The sequence below is a fragment of the Salvelinus sp. IW2-2015 genome, linkage group LG14 (genome assembly GCF_002910315.2).
Source record: "Salvelinus sp. IW2-2015 linkage group LG14, ASM291031v2, whole genome shotgun sequence".
Lineage (NCBI taxonomy): Eukaryota > Metazoa > Chordata > Actinopteri > Salmoniformes > Salmonidae > Salvelinus > Salvelinus sp. IW2-2015.
Window position 1 is genome coordinate 21320343 of NC_036854.1, and position 17304 is coordinate 21337646.

Below are 17304 nucleotides of genomic sequence, written 5' to 3' on the forward strand. Positions count from 1 at the left end.
GCCAGCGCTTTGATAAAGACAATGATCAATTATTAGAACCAAAACAGACGAAGAGCGAAAACGAACTATACTTGATAACAGTGGGGAGAACAAGCTATTTGATACACTGTCCGATTTTGCAGTTTTCCTACTTACAAGCCATGTAGAGGTCTGTCATCTTTTATCATAGGTACAACTTCAACTGTGAGAGACGGAACTAAACACCAAAAATCAGAAAAATCACATTTTGATGTGGTTTTGGCATGCGAGTTACACGTGCGCCGTTAGGGGTGCGTGGTATCTGGATCGAAGCTCGGTGTCTTGGGGACTTGCTCCGGGGGTGTCCGGATGTTTTTTTGTAGGGTTTGGCTTTGGTTTTTTTAGGGGTGTTTTTTTGGGAAGTTTTTTTGGCGCCTTGTTATTGATTTTTAAGTAATTAATTTGCATTTTATTGCAAGACATAAGTATTTGATCACCTACCAACCAGTAAGAATTCCGGCTCTCACAGACCTGTTAGTTTTTCTTTAAGAAAGCCCTCCTGTTCTCCACTCATTACCTGTATTAAACTGCACCTGTTTGAACTCGTTTACCTGTATAAAAGACACCTGTCCACACACAATCAAAACAGATTCCAACCCTCTCCACAATGCCACAGACCAGAGAGCTGTGTAAGGACATCAGGGATAAAATTGTAGACCTGCACAAGGCTGGGATGGGCTACAGACAATAGGCAAGCAGCTTGGTGAGAAGGAAACAACTGTTGGCGCAATTATTAGAAAATGGAAGAAGTTCAAGATGACGGTCAATCACCCTCGGTCCTGGGGCTCCATGCAAGATTTCACCTCGTGGGGCATCAATGATCATGAGGAAGGTGAGGGATCAGCCAGAACTACACGGCAGGACCTGGTCAATGACCTGAAGAGAGCTGGGACCACAGTCTCAAAAGAAAACCATTAGTAACAACACTACGCCGTCATGGATTAAAATCCTGCAGCGCACGCAAGGTCCCCTGCTAAGCCAGTGCATGTCCAGGCCTGTCTGAAGTTTTGCCCAATGACCATCTGGATGATCCAGAGGAGGAATGGGAGAAGGTCATGTGGTCTGATGAGACAAAAATAGAGCTTTTTTGTCTAACTCCACTCGCCGTGTTTGGAGGAGAAGAAGTATGAGTACAAACCCCAAGAACACCATCCCAACCGTGAAGCATGGAGGTGGAAACATCATTCTTTGGGATGCTTTTCTGCAAAGGGGACAGGACGACTGCACCGTATTGAGGGAGAATGGATGGGGCCATGTATCGCGAGATCTTGGCCAACAAACCTCCTTCCCTCAGTAAGAGCATTGAAGATGGGTCGTGGCTGGGTCTTCCAGCAAGACAACGACACGAAGACAACAGCCATGGCAAACTAAGGAGTGGCTCCGTAAGAAGCATCTCAAGGTCCTGGAGGGGCCTAGCCAGTCTTCAGACCTGAACCCAATAGAACATCTTTGGAGGGAGCTGAAAGTCCGTATTGCCAGCGACAGCCCCGAAACCTGAAGGATCTGGAGAAGATCTGTAGGGAGGAGTGGGCCAAAATCCCTGCCTGCAGTGTGTGCAAACCTAGTCAAGAACTACAGGAAACGTTATGATCTCTGTAATTCAAACAAAGGTTTCTGTACCAAATATAAGTTCTGCTTTTCTGATGTATCAAATACTTATTCATGCAATAAAAATGCAAAATTAATTACTTAAAAAATCATACAATGTGATTTTCTGGATTTTTGTTTTAGATTCCGTCTCTCAATAGTTGAAGTGTACCTATGATAAAAATTACAGACCTCTACATGCTTTGTAAGTAGGGAAAACCTGCAAAATCGGCAGTGTATCAAATACTTGTTCTCCCCACTGTAACTAACAAAACAACAAACGATGTAGACAGACCTGGACGTAAGAACTTACATGTAACACGAAGAACGCACGAACAGGGAAATGACTACATAAAAACCGAACAACAAAATGAACAAACAAACCGAAACAGTCCCGTATGGTGCAACATAGACAGACACTGACACAGAGACAACCACCCACAAACAAACAATGTGACACCACCTACCTTAATTGATTCTTAATCAGAGGAGATGAAAACCACCTGCCTCTAATTGAGAACCATATTAGGTACCCATTAACCAACATAGAAACAGAAAACATAGACTGCCCACCCAAACTCCACGTCCTGACCAGCTAACACATACACAAACTAACAGAAAACAGGTCAGGAACGTGACATAACCCCCCTCAAGGTGCGTACTCCGAACGCACCACCAAAAGTTCTAGGGAGGTCTGGGTGGGCATCTGACACGGTGGTGGCTCAGGCTGCTGGGCGAGGTCCCCACCCACCATAGTCAATCCCAGCTTACGTCTCCCCCTTAGAATGACCACCCTCTTATTTCCCCCACCTAATTTAAGGGTCAACACCAAGATAAAGGACAGTTCCGGACAAGGTAGCTCAGGACAGAGAGGTAGCTCAGGACAGAGGGATAGCTCAGGATAGAGAGGTAGCTCAGATAGAGAGGTTAGCTCAGGGATGTAACGGCGTTCCTCCTCCTCTTCATCCGAAGAGGAGGAGCAGGGATTGAACCAAGGCGCAGCGTTGTGATAAGACATGATAATTTATTAAACAAAACAGACGAAGACGAAAACGAACTATACTTGATATAACTAACAAAACAACAAACGATGTAGACAGACCTGGACGTAAGAACTTACATGTAACACGAAGAACGCACRAACAGGGAAATGACTACATAAAAACCGAACRAACAAAATGAACAAACAAACCGAAACAGTCCCGTATGGTGCAACATAGACAGACACTGACACAGGAGACAACCACCCACAAACAAACAATGTGACACCACCTACCTTAATATGATTCTCAATCAGAGGAGATGAAAACCACCTGCCTCTAATTGAGAACCATATTAGGTACCCATTAACCAACATAGAAACAGAAAACATAGACTGCCCACCCAAACTCACGTCCTGACCAGCTAACACATACACAAACTAACAGAAAACAGGTCAGGAACGTGACAGACGGAGAAAAGCAAAATACAGAAACTTCATGGCTGGAGAGAGAGTTCTTGCTCGGAACTACTGCAAAGCTCCAAAGTGGACGGTTGACTATTTAGTTCAGACTAACCTCCGACATTGGGGCAGAATACACCCCAGGGTTAAGTCTAGGAACTGGGGCAGTCTACCCTCTTTCCCTTATTTAGAAAAGGTTATTCTGAAAAGTTCATTTATTTACATTAAGAGAACCTATGTTAAAAAGAAAACAGTGAATATTAACTTTTTCCTTATGAGTCATCAAAGGTAAAGGGGGAGGAATATGTTGTGTATTGATATTCTAGTTTTGTCCCTTTAGGGCACCTGTAATCCCCCCTTGCGTACCTACGTTGAAATGCTTGGAATGTTCTTCCTGTGAAACAATGCCCACGTTACTTTCTACTCCCGTCTCATGTCATGTCCTTATATTAGTTCTATACGTAATACAGTGTGCTATACAACACTGTGAGTTTCACTTTGTAATAAAAAGATGTGGAACCCAGATCACGCTGCGCTTTGGTCCACTTATTATAACGATCGTGACAGAAGATCCCAATAACAACGGATCAAGCAGCGTGCCCAGGAGGAAAGCCAGGAGTGGAGGACATCCTGGACGTTGGAAGAGATTATGGCAGGAGACAGAAGCCTGCCATGGAAGCAGGCGGAAGCAGCGAGGGAGCAATAACGACGACACCGGGGTTCGCGGCCACGACGCAAGCCCAAAAGACAGCCCAAAATGTTTTTGGGGGTGTGGCACACGGAGTGGTCGGCGACGCTGAGGGGTGAGTCAGAGACCGAGGAGGAATATTGGGACAGATTGAGCGACTAGTGGGCGGCGAAAGTTGAGGGGAGTGAACCAGAGACTGTCAGTGAGTTGAGGGAGAATGTGGAGGAGAGAGAAATGAGAGAGTTATTGAATTGGTGGGAGACTGCACGACATTTGCCATAAGGAGCGTGTGATCGATTTAAAGCCACCTGAGTCAGCTCTCCGTACTCATCCTGAGAAGTGTGTTAAAGTTCGGTACAAGTGATGCCGGCTATACGTACCAGGTCTCCAGTACGCCTTCCCAGCCCAGTACGTCCTGTGCCAACTCTCCGTACTCGTCCTGAGAAGTGTGTTAAAGTTCCGGTACACTTGATGCCGGCTATACGCACCAGGTCTCCAGTGCGCCTCCACAGTCCAGTACATCCTGTGCCTCCTCCCCGCACTCGCCCTGAGGTGCGTGTCACCAGCCCGGTGCCACATGTACCTGCCCCACGCATCAGGCCTCCAGTGCGCCTCCACAGTCCAGTACGTCCTGTGCCTCCTCCCCTCACTCGCCCTGAGGTGCGTGTCACCAGCCCGGTCCACCTGTACCGGCCCACGCATCAGGCCTCCAGTGCGCCTCCACAGTCCAGCACGTCCTGTGCCTCCTCCCGCACTCGCCCTGAGGTGCGTGTCACCAGCCCGGTGCCACATGTACCTGCCCCACGCATCAGGCCTCCAGTGCGCCTCCACAGTCCAGTACGTCCTGTGCCTCCTCCCCGCACCCGTCCTGAGGTGCCGGCCTCACGCACCAAGCTTCCGGCGACAGTTCCCAGTCCAGAGCCTCCAGCGACGGTCGGCAGGCCAGAGCCTCCAGCGACGGTCGGCAGTCCAGAGCCTCCAGCGACGGTATGCAGTCCAGAGCCTCCTGCGAGGGTTCCCAGTCCGGAGCCTCCGGCGATGATCCACGGTTCGGAGTCCCCGGCGACGATCTACGGTCCGGAGCCCCCGGCGACGATCCACGGTCCGGAGTCCCCGGCGACGATCCACGGTCCGGAGTCCCCGGCGACGATCCATGGTCCGGAATCCCCGGCGACGATCCACGGTCCGGAATCCCCGGCGAYGATCTACGGCCCGGTACCCCCGGCGACGATCCACAGTCCGGGGGATCTGGCGACGATTCACGGTGTGACTAGGGTGGGTCATCTAGGTGATTTATATTTCTATGTTGGCCAGGTATGGTTCCCAATCAGAGGCAGCTGTTTATCGTTGTCTCTGATTGGGGATCATATTTAGGCAGCCATTTCCCCTTTGTGCTTTGTGGGATCTTGACTATGGATAGTTGCCTGTTAGCACTATTATTAGCTTCACGTTTCGTTTGAGACTTATTGTTTTGTTTTGCTGTGAGTTTTACTTTGTAATAAAAAGATGTGGAACCCAGATCACGCTGCGCTTTGGTCCACTTATTATAACGATCGTGACAATTTCATATACCTTTGACTATTGGATGATCTAATAGGCACTTTAGTATTGCCAGCCTAATCTCAGGAGTTGATTGGCGTGAAGTCATAAACAGTGCTGTGCATCAAGCATTGCTAAGAGCTGCTGGCAAACGCGGAAAAGTTTGAATGAATGCTTACGAGCCTGCTGCCGCCTACCACCGCTCAGTCAGACTGCTCTATCAAATCGTAGACTTAATTATAATATAATAAATACAGAAATACGAGCCTTTGGTCATTAATATGGTCAAATCCGGAAACTAGCATTTAGAAAACAAAACATTTATTCTTTCAGTGAAATACGGAACCGTTCTGTGTTTTATCGAATGGGTGGAACACAAATTCTAAATATTTCTGTTACATTGCACCTTCAATGTTATGTCATAATTATGTAAAATTCTGGCAAATTAGTTTGCAACGAGCCAGGAGGCCYAAACTGTTGCATATACCCTGACTCTGCATGCAATGAACGCAAGAGAAGTGTGACAGTTTCCCTAGTTAATATTGCCTGCTAACATGAATTTCTTTTAACTAAATATGCAGGTTTCAAAATATATACTTCTGTGTATTGATTTTAAGAAAGGCATTGATGTTTATGTGTCAGCGTTAGTGGTGTATAGGTGAGGACGGAGTCAAGCGCAGGAAACAGAACTGAGTAAAAATAACGTACTTTACTCGGGGGAAAAATATACAAAACAAATAAATCCACGTAGGGAATAACAAACCTTAACACGGAAGACTAACACATAACAGGAACAATCACGCACAACACATACTGGGAACCAGAGGGTTAAATAGGGAAATATTAATAACTAAATGGGAACCAGGTGTGTACACTCAAGACATAACAAATGGAAAACAGAAACATGGATCGGTGGCAGCTAGAAAGCCGGTGACGACGAGCGCCGAACGCCGCCCGAACAAGGAGAGGCACCAACTTCGGCGGAAGTCGTGACATTATGGTTAGGTACATTCGTGCAACGATTGTGCTTTTTTCGCGAATCGGCCATGCCAATTAATCGGTCGCCCTCTAAACTCTATTCCACATCAAGTAACTCACGCAAGCAGTAAAATCTGATTTAATAAAATGGATAAAAATACACTTTATGGAACAGCGAGGACTGTGAAGAGACACACACATAGGTACAACACACATACAGTATAACATACACACTATACACACATGTACACCCGGATTGTGTGTTGTAGTAGAGTAGTGGCCTGAGGGCACACACTTAATGTCTTGTGAAATATTTTGTCAAATGTATTTTAATGTTAACGTTTTTTATTGTAATGTATTATACTGCCTAAATTTTTGCTGGACCCCAGGAAGAGTAGCTGCTGCCTTGGCAAGCATGGTAATGGCTGTATCATGTTATGTGTATACTTGTCATCAGCAAGGACTAGGGGATATAAATATACGAAATACAGCTATAAGCACAGGCAAAATCCTAGATGWAAACTTGGTTCAGTCTGCTTTCCAACAGACACTGGGCGACAAATTCACCTTTCAGTAGGACAATAACATAAAACACTAGCTGAAGTCTACACTGGAGTTTCTTACCGCGATGATTGAATGTTCCTGAGTGGCCTAGTTACAGTTTAGACTTAAATCGGCTTGAAAATCATCTATGGCTTGACTTGAAAATGGCTGTATGGCAATGATCAACAATCAACTTGACAGAGCTTGAAGAATCTTTTAAAGAATAATGGCCAAATGTTGTACAATCCAGGTGTGCTAAGCTGTTAGAGACTTACCCAGAAAGGCTCACAGCTGTAATTGCTGCCAAAGGTGATTCTAACATGTATTGACTCGGGGGTGTGAGTACTTGTAAATTAGAAATGTATGTATTTAATTTCCAATACATTTGCAAAAACTTCTAAAAACACGTTTTCACTTTGTCATTATGGGGTATTGTGTGCAGATGGGTGAGAGAAAAAAAATATTTAATCCATTTTAAATTCAGGCTGTAACACATCAAAATGAGGAATAAGTCAAGGTGTGTGAATACTTTCTGAAGGTGCTGTATATGTCTATTTATTTTCTCTTTCATGTTTCACATTTTTGCATATTGTTAAAACACTGCATATAGCCAGTAATATTWTGTGAGTGTAATGTGTAATGTTCATTACTGATTGTTGATTTCACTTTTGTTCATTAGCTATTCCACTTGCTTTGGCAATGTAAACATGTTTCCCATGCCAATAAAGCCCTTTGAATTGAGAGAGGGAGAGAGACAGAGGGAGAGAGAGAGCAAGGTAGAGAGAGTGGGAGAAAGAGAGAGGGAGTGTGAGCTAGCTGTGAAAAGGGCATGCAGGGGTCAGTGTGTAGACAGGGCAGCAGTGTCTGCCATCTCAGATTCACACACACACACACAGGTTCCCACCGTGAGTCTGATAGCACTGAGCTGCTGAATTTGCGGCTGCTGCTTGACTGGATGTGGGAAAGGTTGTTCATAAGTCAGAGTGTGCTGTTTGACATGGGAGTCAGGCGTATATACAGTTGAAGTCGGAAGTTTACATACACCTTAGGTAAATACATTTAAACTCAGTTCTTCACAATTCCTGACATTTAATCCTAGTAAAATTTCCCTGTTTTAGGTCAGTTAGGATCACCACTTTATTTTAAGAATGTGAAATGTCAGAATAATAGTAGCGAGAATGATTTCTTTCATCTTTTATTTCTTTCATCACATTCCCAGTGGGTCAGAAGTTTACATACACTAAATTAGTATTTGATTGGCCTTGCCTGTAAATTGTTTAACTTGGGTCAAACGTTTCGGGTAGCCTTCCACAAGCTTCCCACAAGAAGTTGGGTAAATTTTGGCCCATTCCTCCTGACAGAGCTGGTGTAACTGAGTCAGGTTTGTAGGCCTCCTTGCTCGCACACACTTTTTAATATATGCTCACAAATGTTCTATAGGATTGAGGTCAGCGCTTTGTGATGGCCACTCCAATACCTTGACTTTGTTGTCCTTAAGCCATTTTGCCACAACTTTGGAAGTATGCTTGGGGTCATTGTCCATTTGGAAGACCCATTTGCGACCAAGCTTTAACTTCCTGACTGATGTCTTGAGATGTTGCTTCAATATATCCACATAATTTTCCTCCCTAATGATGCCATCTATTTTGGGAAGTGCACCAGTCCCTCCTGCAGCAAAGCACCCCCACAACATGATGCTGCCACCCCCGTGCTTCACGGTGTGCTTCAAAGCCTCCCCCTTTTTCTTTCAAACATAACGATGGTCATTATGGCCAAACAGTTCTTTTTTTGTTTTATCAGACCAGAGGACATTTCTCCAAAAAGTACGATCTTTGTCCCCATGTGCAGTTACAAACCATAGTCTGGCTTTTTTATTGCGGTTTTGGAGCAGTGGTTTCTTCCTTGCTGAGCGCCCTTAAAAGGTTATGTCGATATGGGACTCGTTTTACTGTGGATATAGATACTTTTGTACCTGTTTCTTCCAGCATCTTCACAAGGTCCTTTGCTGTTGTTCTGGGATTGATTGGCACTTTTCGCACCAAAGTACATTCATCTCTAGGAGACAGAAGGCGTCTCCTTCCTGAGCGGTATGAAGGCTGCGTGGTCCCATGGTGTTTATACTTGCATACTATTATTTGTACAGATGAACGTGGTACCTTCAGGCATTTGGAAATTGCTCCCAAGGATGAACCAGACTTGTGGAGGTCTACATTTTYTTTYCTGAGGTYTTGTTTGGTTTCTTTTGATTTTCCCATGATGTCAAGCAAAGAGGCACTCAAGGTAGGCCTTGAAATACATCCACAGGTACACCTCCAATTGACTCAAATGATGTCAATTAGCCTATCAGAAGCTTCTAAAGCCTTGAATATTTTCTGGAATTTTACAAGCTGTTTAAAGGCACAGTCAACTTAGTGTAAACTTCTGACTTAACTGTGTGTGTTGTGTGTGTGTGTTGTGTGTGTGTGTGTGTGTGTGTGTGTGTGTGTGGTGTGTGTGTGTGTGTGGTGTGTGTGGTGTGTGTGTGTGTGTGTGTGTGTGTGGTGTGTGGTGTGTGTGTGTGTTGTGGTGTGTGTGTTCACAGCAATCATTCTATGAAATCGCTTCAGTGTATTTACATGTAGTTAGGGGTTGGGCAGTGGACAGGACTGAACATGCTACACATACTCTAGTATTATAGTATGAAATACCTCGTCAACAATTCAATTCAAATTAAAGGGCTTTATTGGCATGGGAATCAAGTGAAATAGATAATAAACTAAAGTGAAATAAATAATAAAAAATGAACCGTAAACATTACACTCACAGAAGTTTCAAAGGAATAGACATAATATAATATTAGGGATATGTACAGTGTTATAATGGGGTGCAAATAGTTAAAGTTCTCTCTCTCTGGTTTGTGGTTAGGAGTCCGTGTGGAATGTTGGCACAACCGTAGGAGGAGAGGAGGGAGTGGAGGAGGAGGGAGGAGGACCACACATTCCTCCCAGCAGAAGTGCTAGGCAGGGGTTTGGGAGTCGGGTTGAGGTGGGGGGCYGCGGTAAATGTCTCCTTGACACACACACACACCCTCCCTGACACACACACACCCTCCCGCTCGTCTCCAAGAATCTGTTCAGTAAAGCCCGACGATCAATCCACTTTCTTTAACAGCCTTCAGCAGCATCATTTGTAACTCCTCACCCCTTCATTCTACAGTCATTATAATGCGTAGAACAGGTATGAGTGCCTTAGCAGCCAGCTGGGTCCTCCTGGCAGCAGTCTGCTGCTCCAGGTACAAGTTGCTCTAGGCACAGATCTAAGATCAGTTTACCTTAGCCCAATCCTAACATTAATCCTTAGGGAGGGGGTACACAAACTAACCTTAGATCAGTGCCCTGGGGCAACTTTATACAACTTTTAATCTGTTAGAAAGGCTTACAGATTCATTCACAGGATGAGTGTAAAACCAGTGACCCATGTCTTTGGTGTCGTGGCGTCTCCCATAGCAACGAGCTGGGCGGTCATTCTATTGCTTACACACCTGGCCTGGGGGGGGGGGCAATAGAGGGTGAGGGGGGAGAGGAGTATTGAGGGAATGAGAAAGAGATGGAAGAGGGAGAGGAGGAAGGGAAAAGGGAACTAAGGTTGTAACACACAGATAAGATTGGTTGGCTTCAGTTCCGGCAATGGTTTCAGTTGTGAATAGTATCTTTGAAGTGAAGCAGGGTGCTTTTGATGTGAAACCTGATACTAGATCCCTCCCTCCTTCATTCCATCTCTCTCTGCAGCTGTGAAAATCACAGAGGTAGGGTTAACTAGGGTTAGGTGGGGATGAGGTGTTGGGGCATTGGCTAATGTGAGAGTTCCTCTCATAAACCATGTTATGTGTAAACTCAGTCATCTCAGAGGAAAAGGGAGAAGTGTTCAACAGCATGGATTGTGTCTGTTTGTCTTTTTCTCTCTATCTGTCTCCCTCTGCCTGAAGGAACCAAACTCACGATACACCAAATCACATTAGCGTCTAACTCTGCTAATGTTAGCCGCTGTGTATTGTCCAAACCCTATACACCATGCTGGAAATGTCCAACCCCTTAATCCAGACCAGACCTCATCACCTGGCCCCAGTGAGCCATGGGGGCAGCAGCATATACAGCCTTGAAATCCCATCTTTGTTCAGCTTGTTATCAGAGCTGTCCCCCACAGACACACATTTTACCCTCTGTCGGTTCAATGATAATACCATGTAAAAGCACAGAATCCCCCCACCTCCCACACACACCGGCTGGCCCCGTCTGGGGGTGCGGTGGTGGACGCGGCCTCTCTGTGTGAGGAGGTTGTCTGGATGTTTTTTTTTGTGTCGGGGGGGAGTAGGCCTCTTGAGTTGAGGATACACTAGAGCAAACTGTGAGCTGAAGACAACAAACCTGTCTTTGCTGAAGGAGTGTGGTGAGGTGAAACACACACATCTGATATTTGGGGGGCTGAGAAAGTGTGGGAATATAAGTATGGAAAAATAAGATAACCATAAAGCTCTGAACACTGAATGTCCAAACGGCCAAAATGAGCAATCGGGGGAGAAGGGCCTTGATCAGGGAGGTGACCAAGAACCAGATGGTCACTCTGACAGAGCTCCAGAGTTCCTTTGTGGAGATGGGAGAACCTTCCAGAAGGACAACCATCTCTTCAGCACTCTACCAATCAAGCATTTACTGTAGAGTGGCCAGATGGAAGCCACTCCTCAGTAAAAGGCACATGACAGCCCGCTTGGAGATGCCAAAAGGCACCTAAAGACTCTCAGACCATGAGAAACTCAATTCACTGGTCTTATGAAACCAAGATTGAACTCTTTGGCCTGAATGCCAAGCGTCACGTCTGGAGGAAACTTGTCGCCATCCCTACGGTGAAGCATGGTGGAGGCAGCATCATGCTGTGGGGATGTTTTTCAGCAGCAGGGACTGGGAGACTAGTCAGGATCGAGGCAAAGATGAACGGAGTGAAGTACAGAGAGCTCCTTGATGAACGCTTAGGACCTCAAACTGTGGGACCTTACATAGACAGGTGTGTGCCTTTCCAAATTATGTCTAATCAATTGAATTGACCACAGGTGGACACCAATCAAGTTGTAGAAACATCTCAAGGATGATCAATAGAAAGAGGATGCACCTGAGCTCAATTATGATGTCATTGTGGTGTAATAATACTTGAACATACACTGGGATGGCATTCCCTGACACTATTATAAGAGTTACAAATGACTTGTACCATGATCACCTTCTAACAAGACAACGACCCTAAGCACACAGACAAGACAAYGCAGGAGTAGCTTTGGGACAAGTCTCTGAATGTCCTTGAGTGGCCCAGCCAGAGCCCGGACCTGAACCCAATCAAACATCTYTGGAGAGACTTGAAAATAGCTGTGCAGCGACGCTCCCATCCAACCTGACAGAGCTTGAGAGGATCTGCAGAGAAGAATGGGAGAAACTCCCCAAATACAGGTGTGCCAAGCTTGTAACATCATACCCAAGAAGGCTTGAGGCTGTAATCACCACATCAATAATATGGCTTGAGATCTTCAGATAAGGCCATCATTTTTGGAATAAAGAAGTGTACCAATCAGGGTTTCAAATGTGGGGCAAGACACATCACATGGGAGTTGACCACTGGTCTGAAAACCAAACATCAAAAGTGAGAAAATAACTATTGTTTAACTGTGCAACCATTGAAAATAAGGTTGAATGAAGATACATAAGGGTTCAATATTATGCACATTTGTAAGTGCATTTATAAATGGTTAATAGCTGGAGGTAAATAGTGGCTCACTATTTAGCAAGCGCTGACTAGCAATCACACTATTTTGACCAATTTGTTATAATGCATTTACAAATGATTAATTAACCGTTAATAATGTAATTACAAACCCTTTATAATGGAACCATATTGTAAAGTGTTACCAATTTTAGTACATGTTTTTTAATAAGAATTTAAAAAAAAATGTTATCAAAAATATTATTTTATGTGGTGGTTATCATCCTACTGTTAGATAAAACCCTAATTAGAAGTTAATGGGAATCTTAGCTGGGAATGTTCCCAGTTTGCTGGGGAATAATTCTTCTTATAAAGGAAAAGTTACTTTTTCACAAAATAGAGGCATACAAASACAAAACAAATGTGGTACCGTGGGGAAATGATAACACCTGGGTGAAGAAAATGCAGAAATAATTTTGGGTTGATGTTTGATGAACAGTATAAAACAGATCAGAAGAGAGAAAGACCCATTAAAACGTGTTGCCACCTCAGTGTCATGCACTACTCATTAAGTATATTTAGAACTTTATTATTAAAAAACATAAAATACCGTCATGCCGTCAAAAATGAGAAAAATATTGTGATAGGATATTTTGCCCGTATTGCCCTAATACCAGGTGTGTCCTAAACACCTGGTTTTCTAAGCATGAGTAACCAACCGGGTGAGATAAAAATCAACCAGCAGACACTGTTGACTCTAAGGACTGTACAGGACCATTTCATGCTCTCTTTCAGTCTGATTCAATTCAAATCTATAAAACTTAATTTATCCTTGAAGAGATGTAATTGTGCTGAAGACGGTTTACTTTAAGAGGCCTGGCTTGCTTCTCAATCATCATGTCTACAGTTTACAGTCTGCCACTCTACCATGGCTGCTCACATATATAAATATAAACATCATAATGTTGTTATCCTTCTGCCTAAGAGAAAGAGACAACCGCACTGAGACACCATTTCCCCTCTGACCCAAGAGGGTGTTAAGCGTTGAGGGAACATTCACGCAACATAACTAGAACCCATTCCAGAACCTCTGCAGTGTTTTCCTGCTGAAGCACCGCCCACTTGACCACTGTGGGCTCCTCCCCATCCAGGGGTTAGCTAATTAGAGGGTTGCCAGGGGAACAGAATGGCAGCTCAGCCAGCCGGTGTAATGACAGGGTGAGGGAGAAGGGCGCGGTCAGATTATAGACCCCGAGTACACACAGTGGAGCTAAAAAAAGAACCTGAGAGAAGAGAGGAAGAGTGCGAGGAGAGAGAGGGGGGAGGAGGGAGAGATAGGTGAGAAAAGAAAGAGAGAAGGGGAGACAAGGCAGGGGGAGAGAGAGAGAGAGGAATAGAGAAGAGTTTGAGAATTATTAAGTAAGGTAGAGAGACAAAGAAGTTTAAGAACACAGTAAGACCGTGGCAGATTATAGTGGTTTCTAGTTTACAGGTGACTTGAACAAGTCTTGCTCATGACATTCTCTCTCTATGGGTTATCCCTGGACTTCCCCTGTGTGGCTAACTTCAACAGAACTGCACTTGTCTATAGCAGGCTGGAGTGACTAAGCATGCAGGGATGGCTTGGTGATTTCCAGACCACAGTTTGTAGACTCTGGCATGTACAGCCTGATGCATGTTCCCCTATGAACTCCCCACTGCCCTGTGTTCTGTGGTGGTGTGTGTGTGTGTGTGTGTGTGTGTGTGTGTGTGTGTGTGTGTGTGTGTGTGTGTGTGGTGTGTGTGTGTGTGGGTGTGTGTGTGTGTGTGTGTGTGTGTGTGTGTGTGTGTGTGTGTGTGTGTGTGTGTGTGGTGTTGTAAAAAGGTGTCTCACAGCCTCCAGTGGAAACACTCACTGTGGTAGCCATGGCAACAAACAGGAAACCAGCAAGTTCTTTGCAGCTGAAACTGGTCAGCTGGACTCACCCCTGACACTGCTGTGTTTTGATAATGGACCGTTTTGACTTTCTCTCACACTTTCCTTCTCTCCCCCTCCCTCTCATTAACTACCCTCTCTCTTTGCCTCATTCTCTCACTCTCCCCCTCTCTTCTCTCTCTTCTCTAATGTGTGGCCTTGTGTGACTACTTCACCCTGCCCAAAAGTCAAACACAAAATTGAATCAAGGCCTAAAATGGGGGGGAAATGATTTGGAATCCCTGAAAAGCTGGACGTTTCGTCCTGTTCTTTCACTTTATTTTGGCACTCTAACCACACTCTGTGAAGGTCGCTCTGGGCCAAGTCTGAAAAGTATCATATCAACTTACCTCTGGCAAACCAGTGGCCGAGCCACCCACAGTAATAACACTAGCCCAGCCCCACCGAGCCCTAGCTAGTAGTCTTTTTAGACCAGTGTTATTCAAACTTGTTCAGGGGGGACCCCATTTTTTCACAAAAGATTCTCACAACCCCACCCCAAATCTAATGAAACAACCTTAAAATCGGTACATTTMAATTTTTACACAAAAAAAACCTTCAATGCATTACATTTTCATCATTATCAAAATGTAAAGGAACCAATAAATACATTTATTCAATATACGTGATATTTCACAAAAACGTTGTATATTGTCCCGTACATGAATCTGTACTTTTAATTTTGTTTTGTTTTGTGACCCCACTGCAGTTCCCCCGCGATCCCAACTTTGAATACCAGTGCTCTAGACAAATGTCTTGTCTCCAATGTACCAATGTTCCAGCTTTGCTGCCCTAGGATTGGGATTTCAGAGACTGCCTAGTAAGTATAGTACTACAAGCAGTCTTATGTAGTCGCCAGTAGTACATAGATGTCACTACCAACACGCGCAAATGATAGTCACAAGCTAGACATAGCTGGTTCACTACTCCAACCAAGAACATGAGTCAGTGTTGCACAAGCTGGTGGCTACAACCCTCCATAGTAGTGATTCACTTATTCCTAGTAACAGTGTGGTAATATTTCCATTGCTAGTACTACCGGAGTTTACAGGTAACATTTCTACAGGATCTTCATTTGATCACCCTGTTGCAGGAGAACGTTCCTGCAATGCAGGAAATGTAAAACATGTAGTGTGTTTGAGGTTTCAAATGGCTTCTGACRTTTGTAATTTCCACTTAGAAATGTCCAACTTGATGAAGACCTACAATAAATGTTCATGAATTATAATCCACATAATAATTCACGTTTCCTGTTGCTGCAGGATTATTTTCCTTCTGTAGCAAACTGGCTCGAATTAAGATCCTACATCTGTATGTTGCTTTCTTCTTGTGTTTAGTAAGTCCCTTACTGTGTGTTTTTATGCTCTCAGTATGTGACACTTCTCTTCTCGCTAGGTATCAGTACTACCTGCAGGTGAAGAAGGAGGTGCTGGATGGACGTCTCCACTGTACCGTAGAGCAGGGCATCAGACTAGCAGGCCTAGCAGTGCAAGGTAAGACAGAGTACACACAGGAGTATACCCCATAGCTTTACCACTAACCTCGTTTTATGTCTTAAACCCTAAGTCCAGAGGGAGATAGAGAGAGAGAGAGAGAGAGAGAGAGAGAGAGAGAGAGAGAGAGAGAGAGAGAGAGAGAGAGACTCACACTTTCTTAGCTCATCCTGGGTTCACTACCTAATATGGCTGCATACCGCCAGAAGAGCTGAGTCCACTTGAGTTCCTATCAGGATTCCTTTCCACAACACACACACACACAAACGCACGCACGCACATGCATGCACATGCGTGCATTTGCAAACACACACATCCACGTATTCACACACACACAGACACGCGCACACACTTTCTTGGCCTTGTTGGTGACCCTGTAATCTTCCAACCCCGCAACACAAACATACACACTCTCTCTCTCTCCTGCTGTCCCTGGGCCCTGTGTCTCGGGGGAATGTAAACAGTCGTTAGCTTATCGCTAACACCAAGGTTAGCCATGGCAGGAAGAACCTTATCTGTAGGGAGGATGGATTCTACACTACACCCCTCTATATCAGACATACATTACATTAGAGCAGCCCTAAAGGATGTAGTTACCTCTGTGTATCTGGAGATAGTACTGTACATTGTCCAGACAGACAGTAGCTGTATGTCATTTCCTTTTATCAATGGAGGGTTGGGTAGGATGAACCAGGATGGACCCAAACCCCAACATGACATCACAGGGCCAGGGATATGTGTGTATGGCTGGGTTGACATGAGCATGCCTGCTACAGATACTGTAGGTGCTATAAGGGTTTCTACTTTCTATGTATCTTTGAGGTCATCCGACCACAGTTCCTGTCCATGCCTATTGAAGGTGTTTCTCCCTTGTGTTATATAGTTCATATATCCTTAAGAGTACACTCTTAGAAAAAAAAGGGCTCCAAAAGGAAAGGGTTCAACATGAAACTCAAAAGGGTTCTACCTGGAACCAAAAGGGTTCTACCTATGGGGACAGCCGAAGAACCCTTTAAGGTTCTAGATAGCACCGTTTTTCTAAAAGCGTATAACATCCTTAGATGATGTATGTGTTCCATGTGTAGGGTAGAAAAATTCCATTAACTTTGCCTGAATTCCCAGGTTTTCCTGAAAACCCAGTTGGAAGATTCACAGAATTAGGAGGGAATAAGCAGGAAATCTGTAATTTTCCAACAAGGATTTCTGCAAACCTGGGAATCTGGTGGAAGTTACTGGAACTCTATTCATGTGTTTCATGTCAATGAGTTGGTGAGTTGAGTGTAGATCTCAGTGTGGGTCTCAGTGTGTGTATAGTTAGGTGTAGATCTCAGTGTGTGTA

At 44.6% G+C, this 17304-nt stretch overlaps 1 protein-coding gene across 1 annotated transcript in view; it reads left to right on the forward strand.

Annotated features, from left to right (window-relative positions):
- LOC111972962 (protein tyrosine phosphatase non-receptor type 14) overlaps positions 1 to 17304 on the forward strand; it is a 107700-nt gene that overhangs the window by 59565 nt on the left and 30831 nt on the right. The window contains exon 4 of the mRNA XM_070446775.1: positions 15868 to 15965. Coding sequence (XP_070302876.1) covers positions 15868 to 15965 — 98 coding nt within the window. The remainder of the gene's footprint in view (positions 1 to 15867; positions 15966 to 17304) is intronic.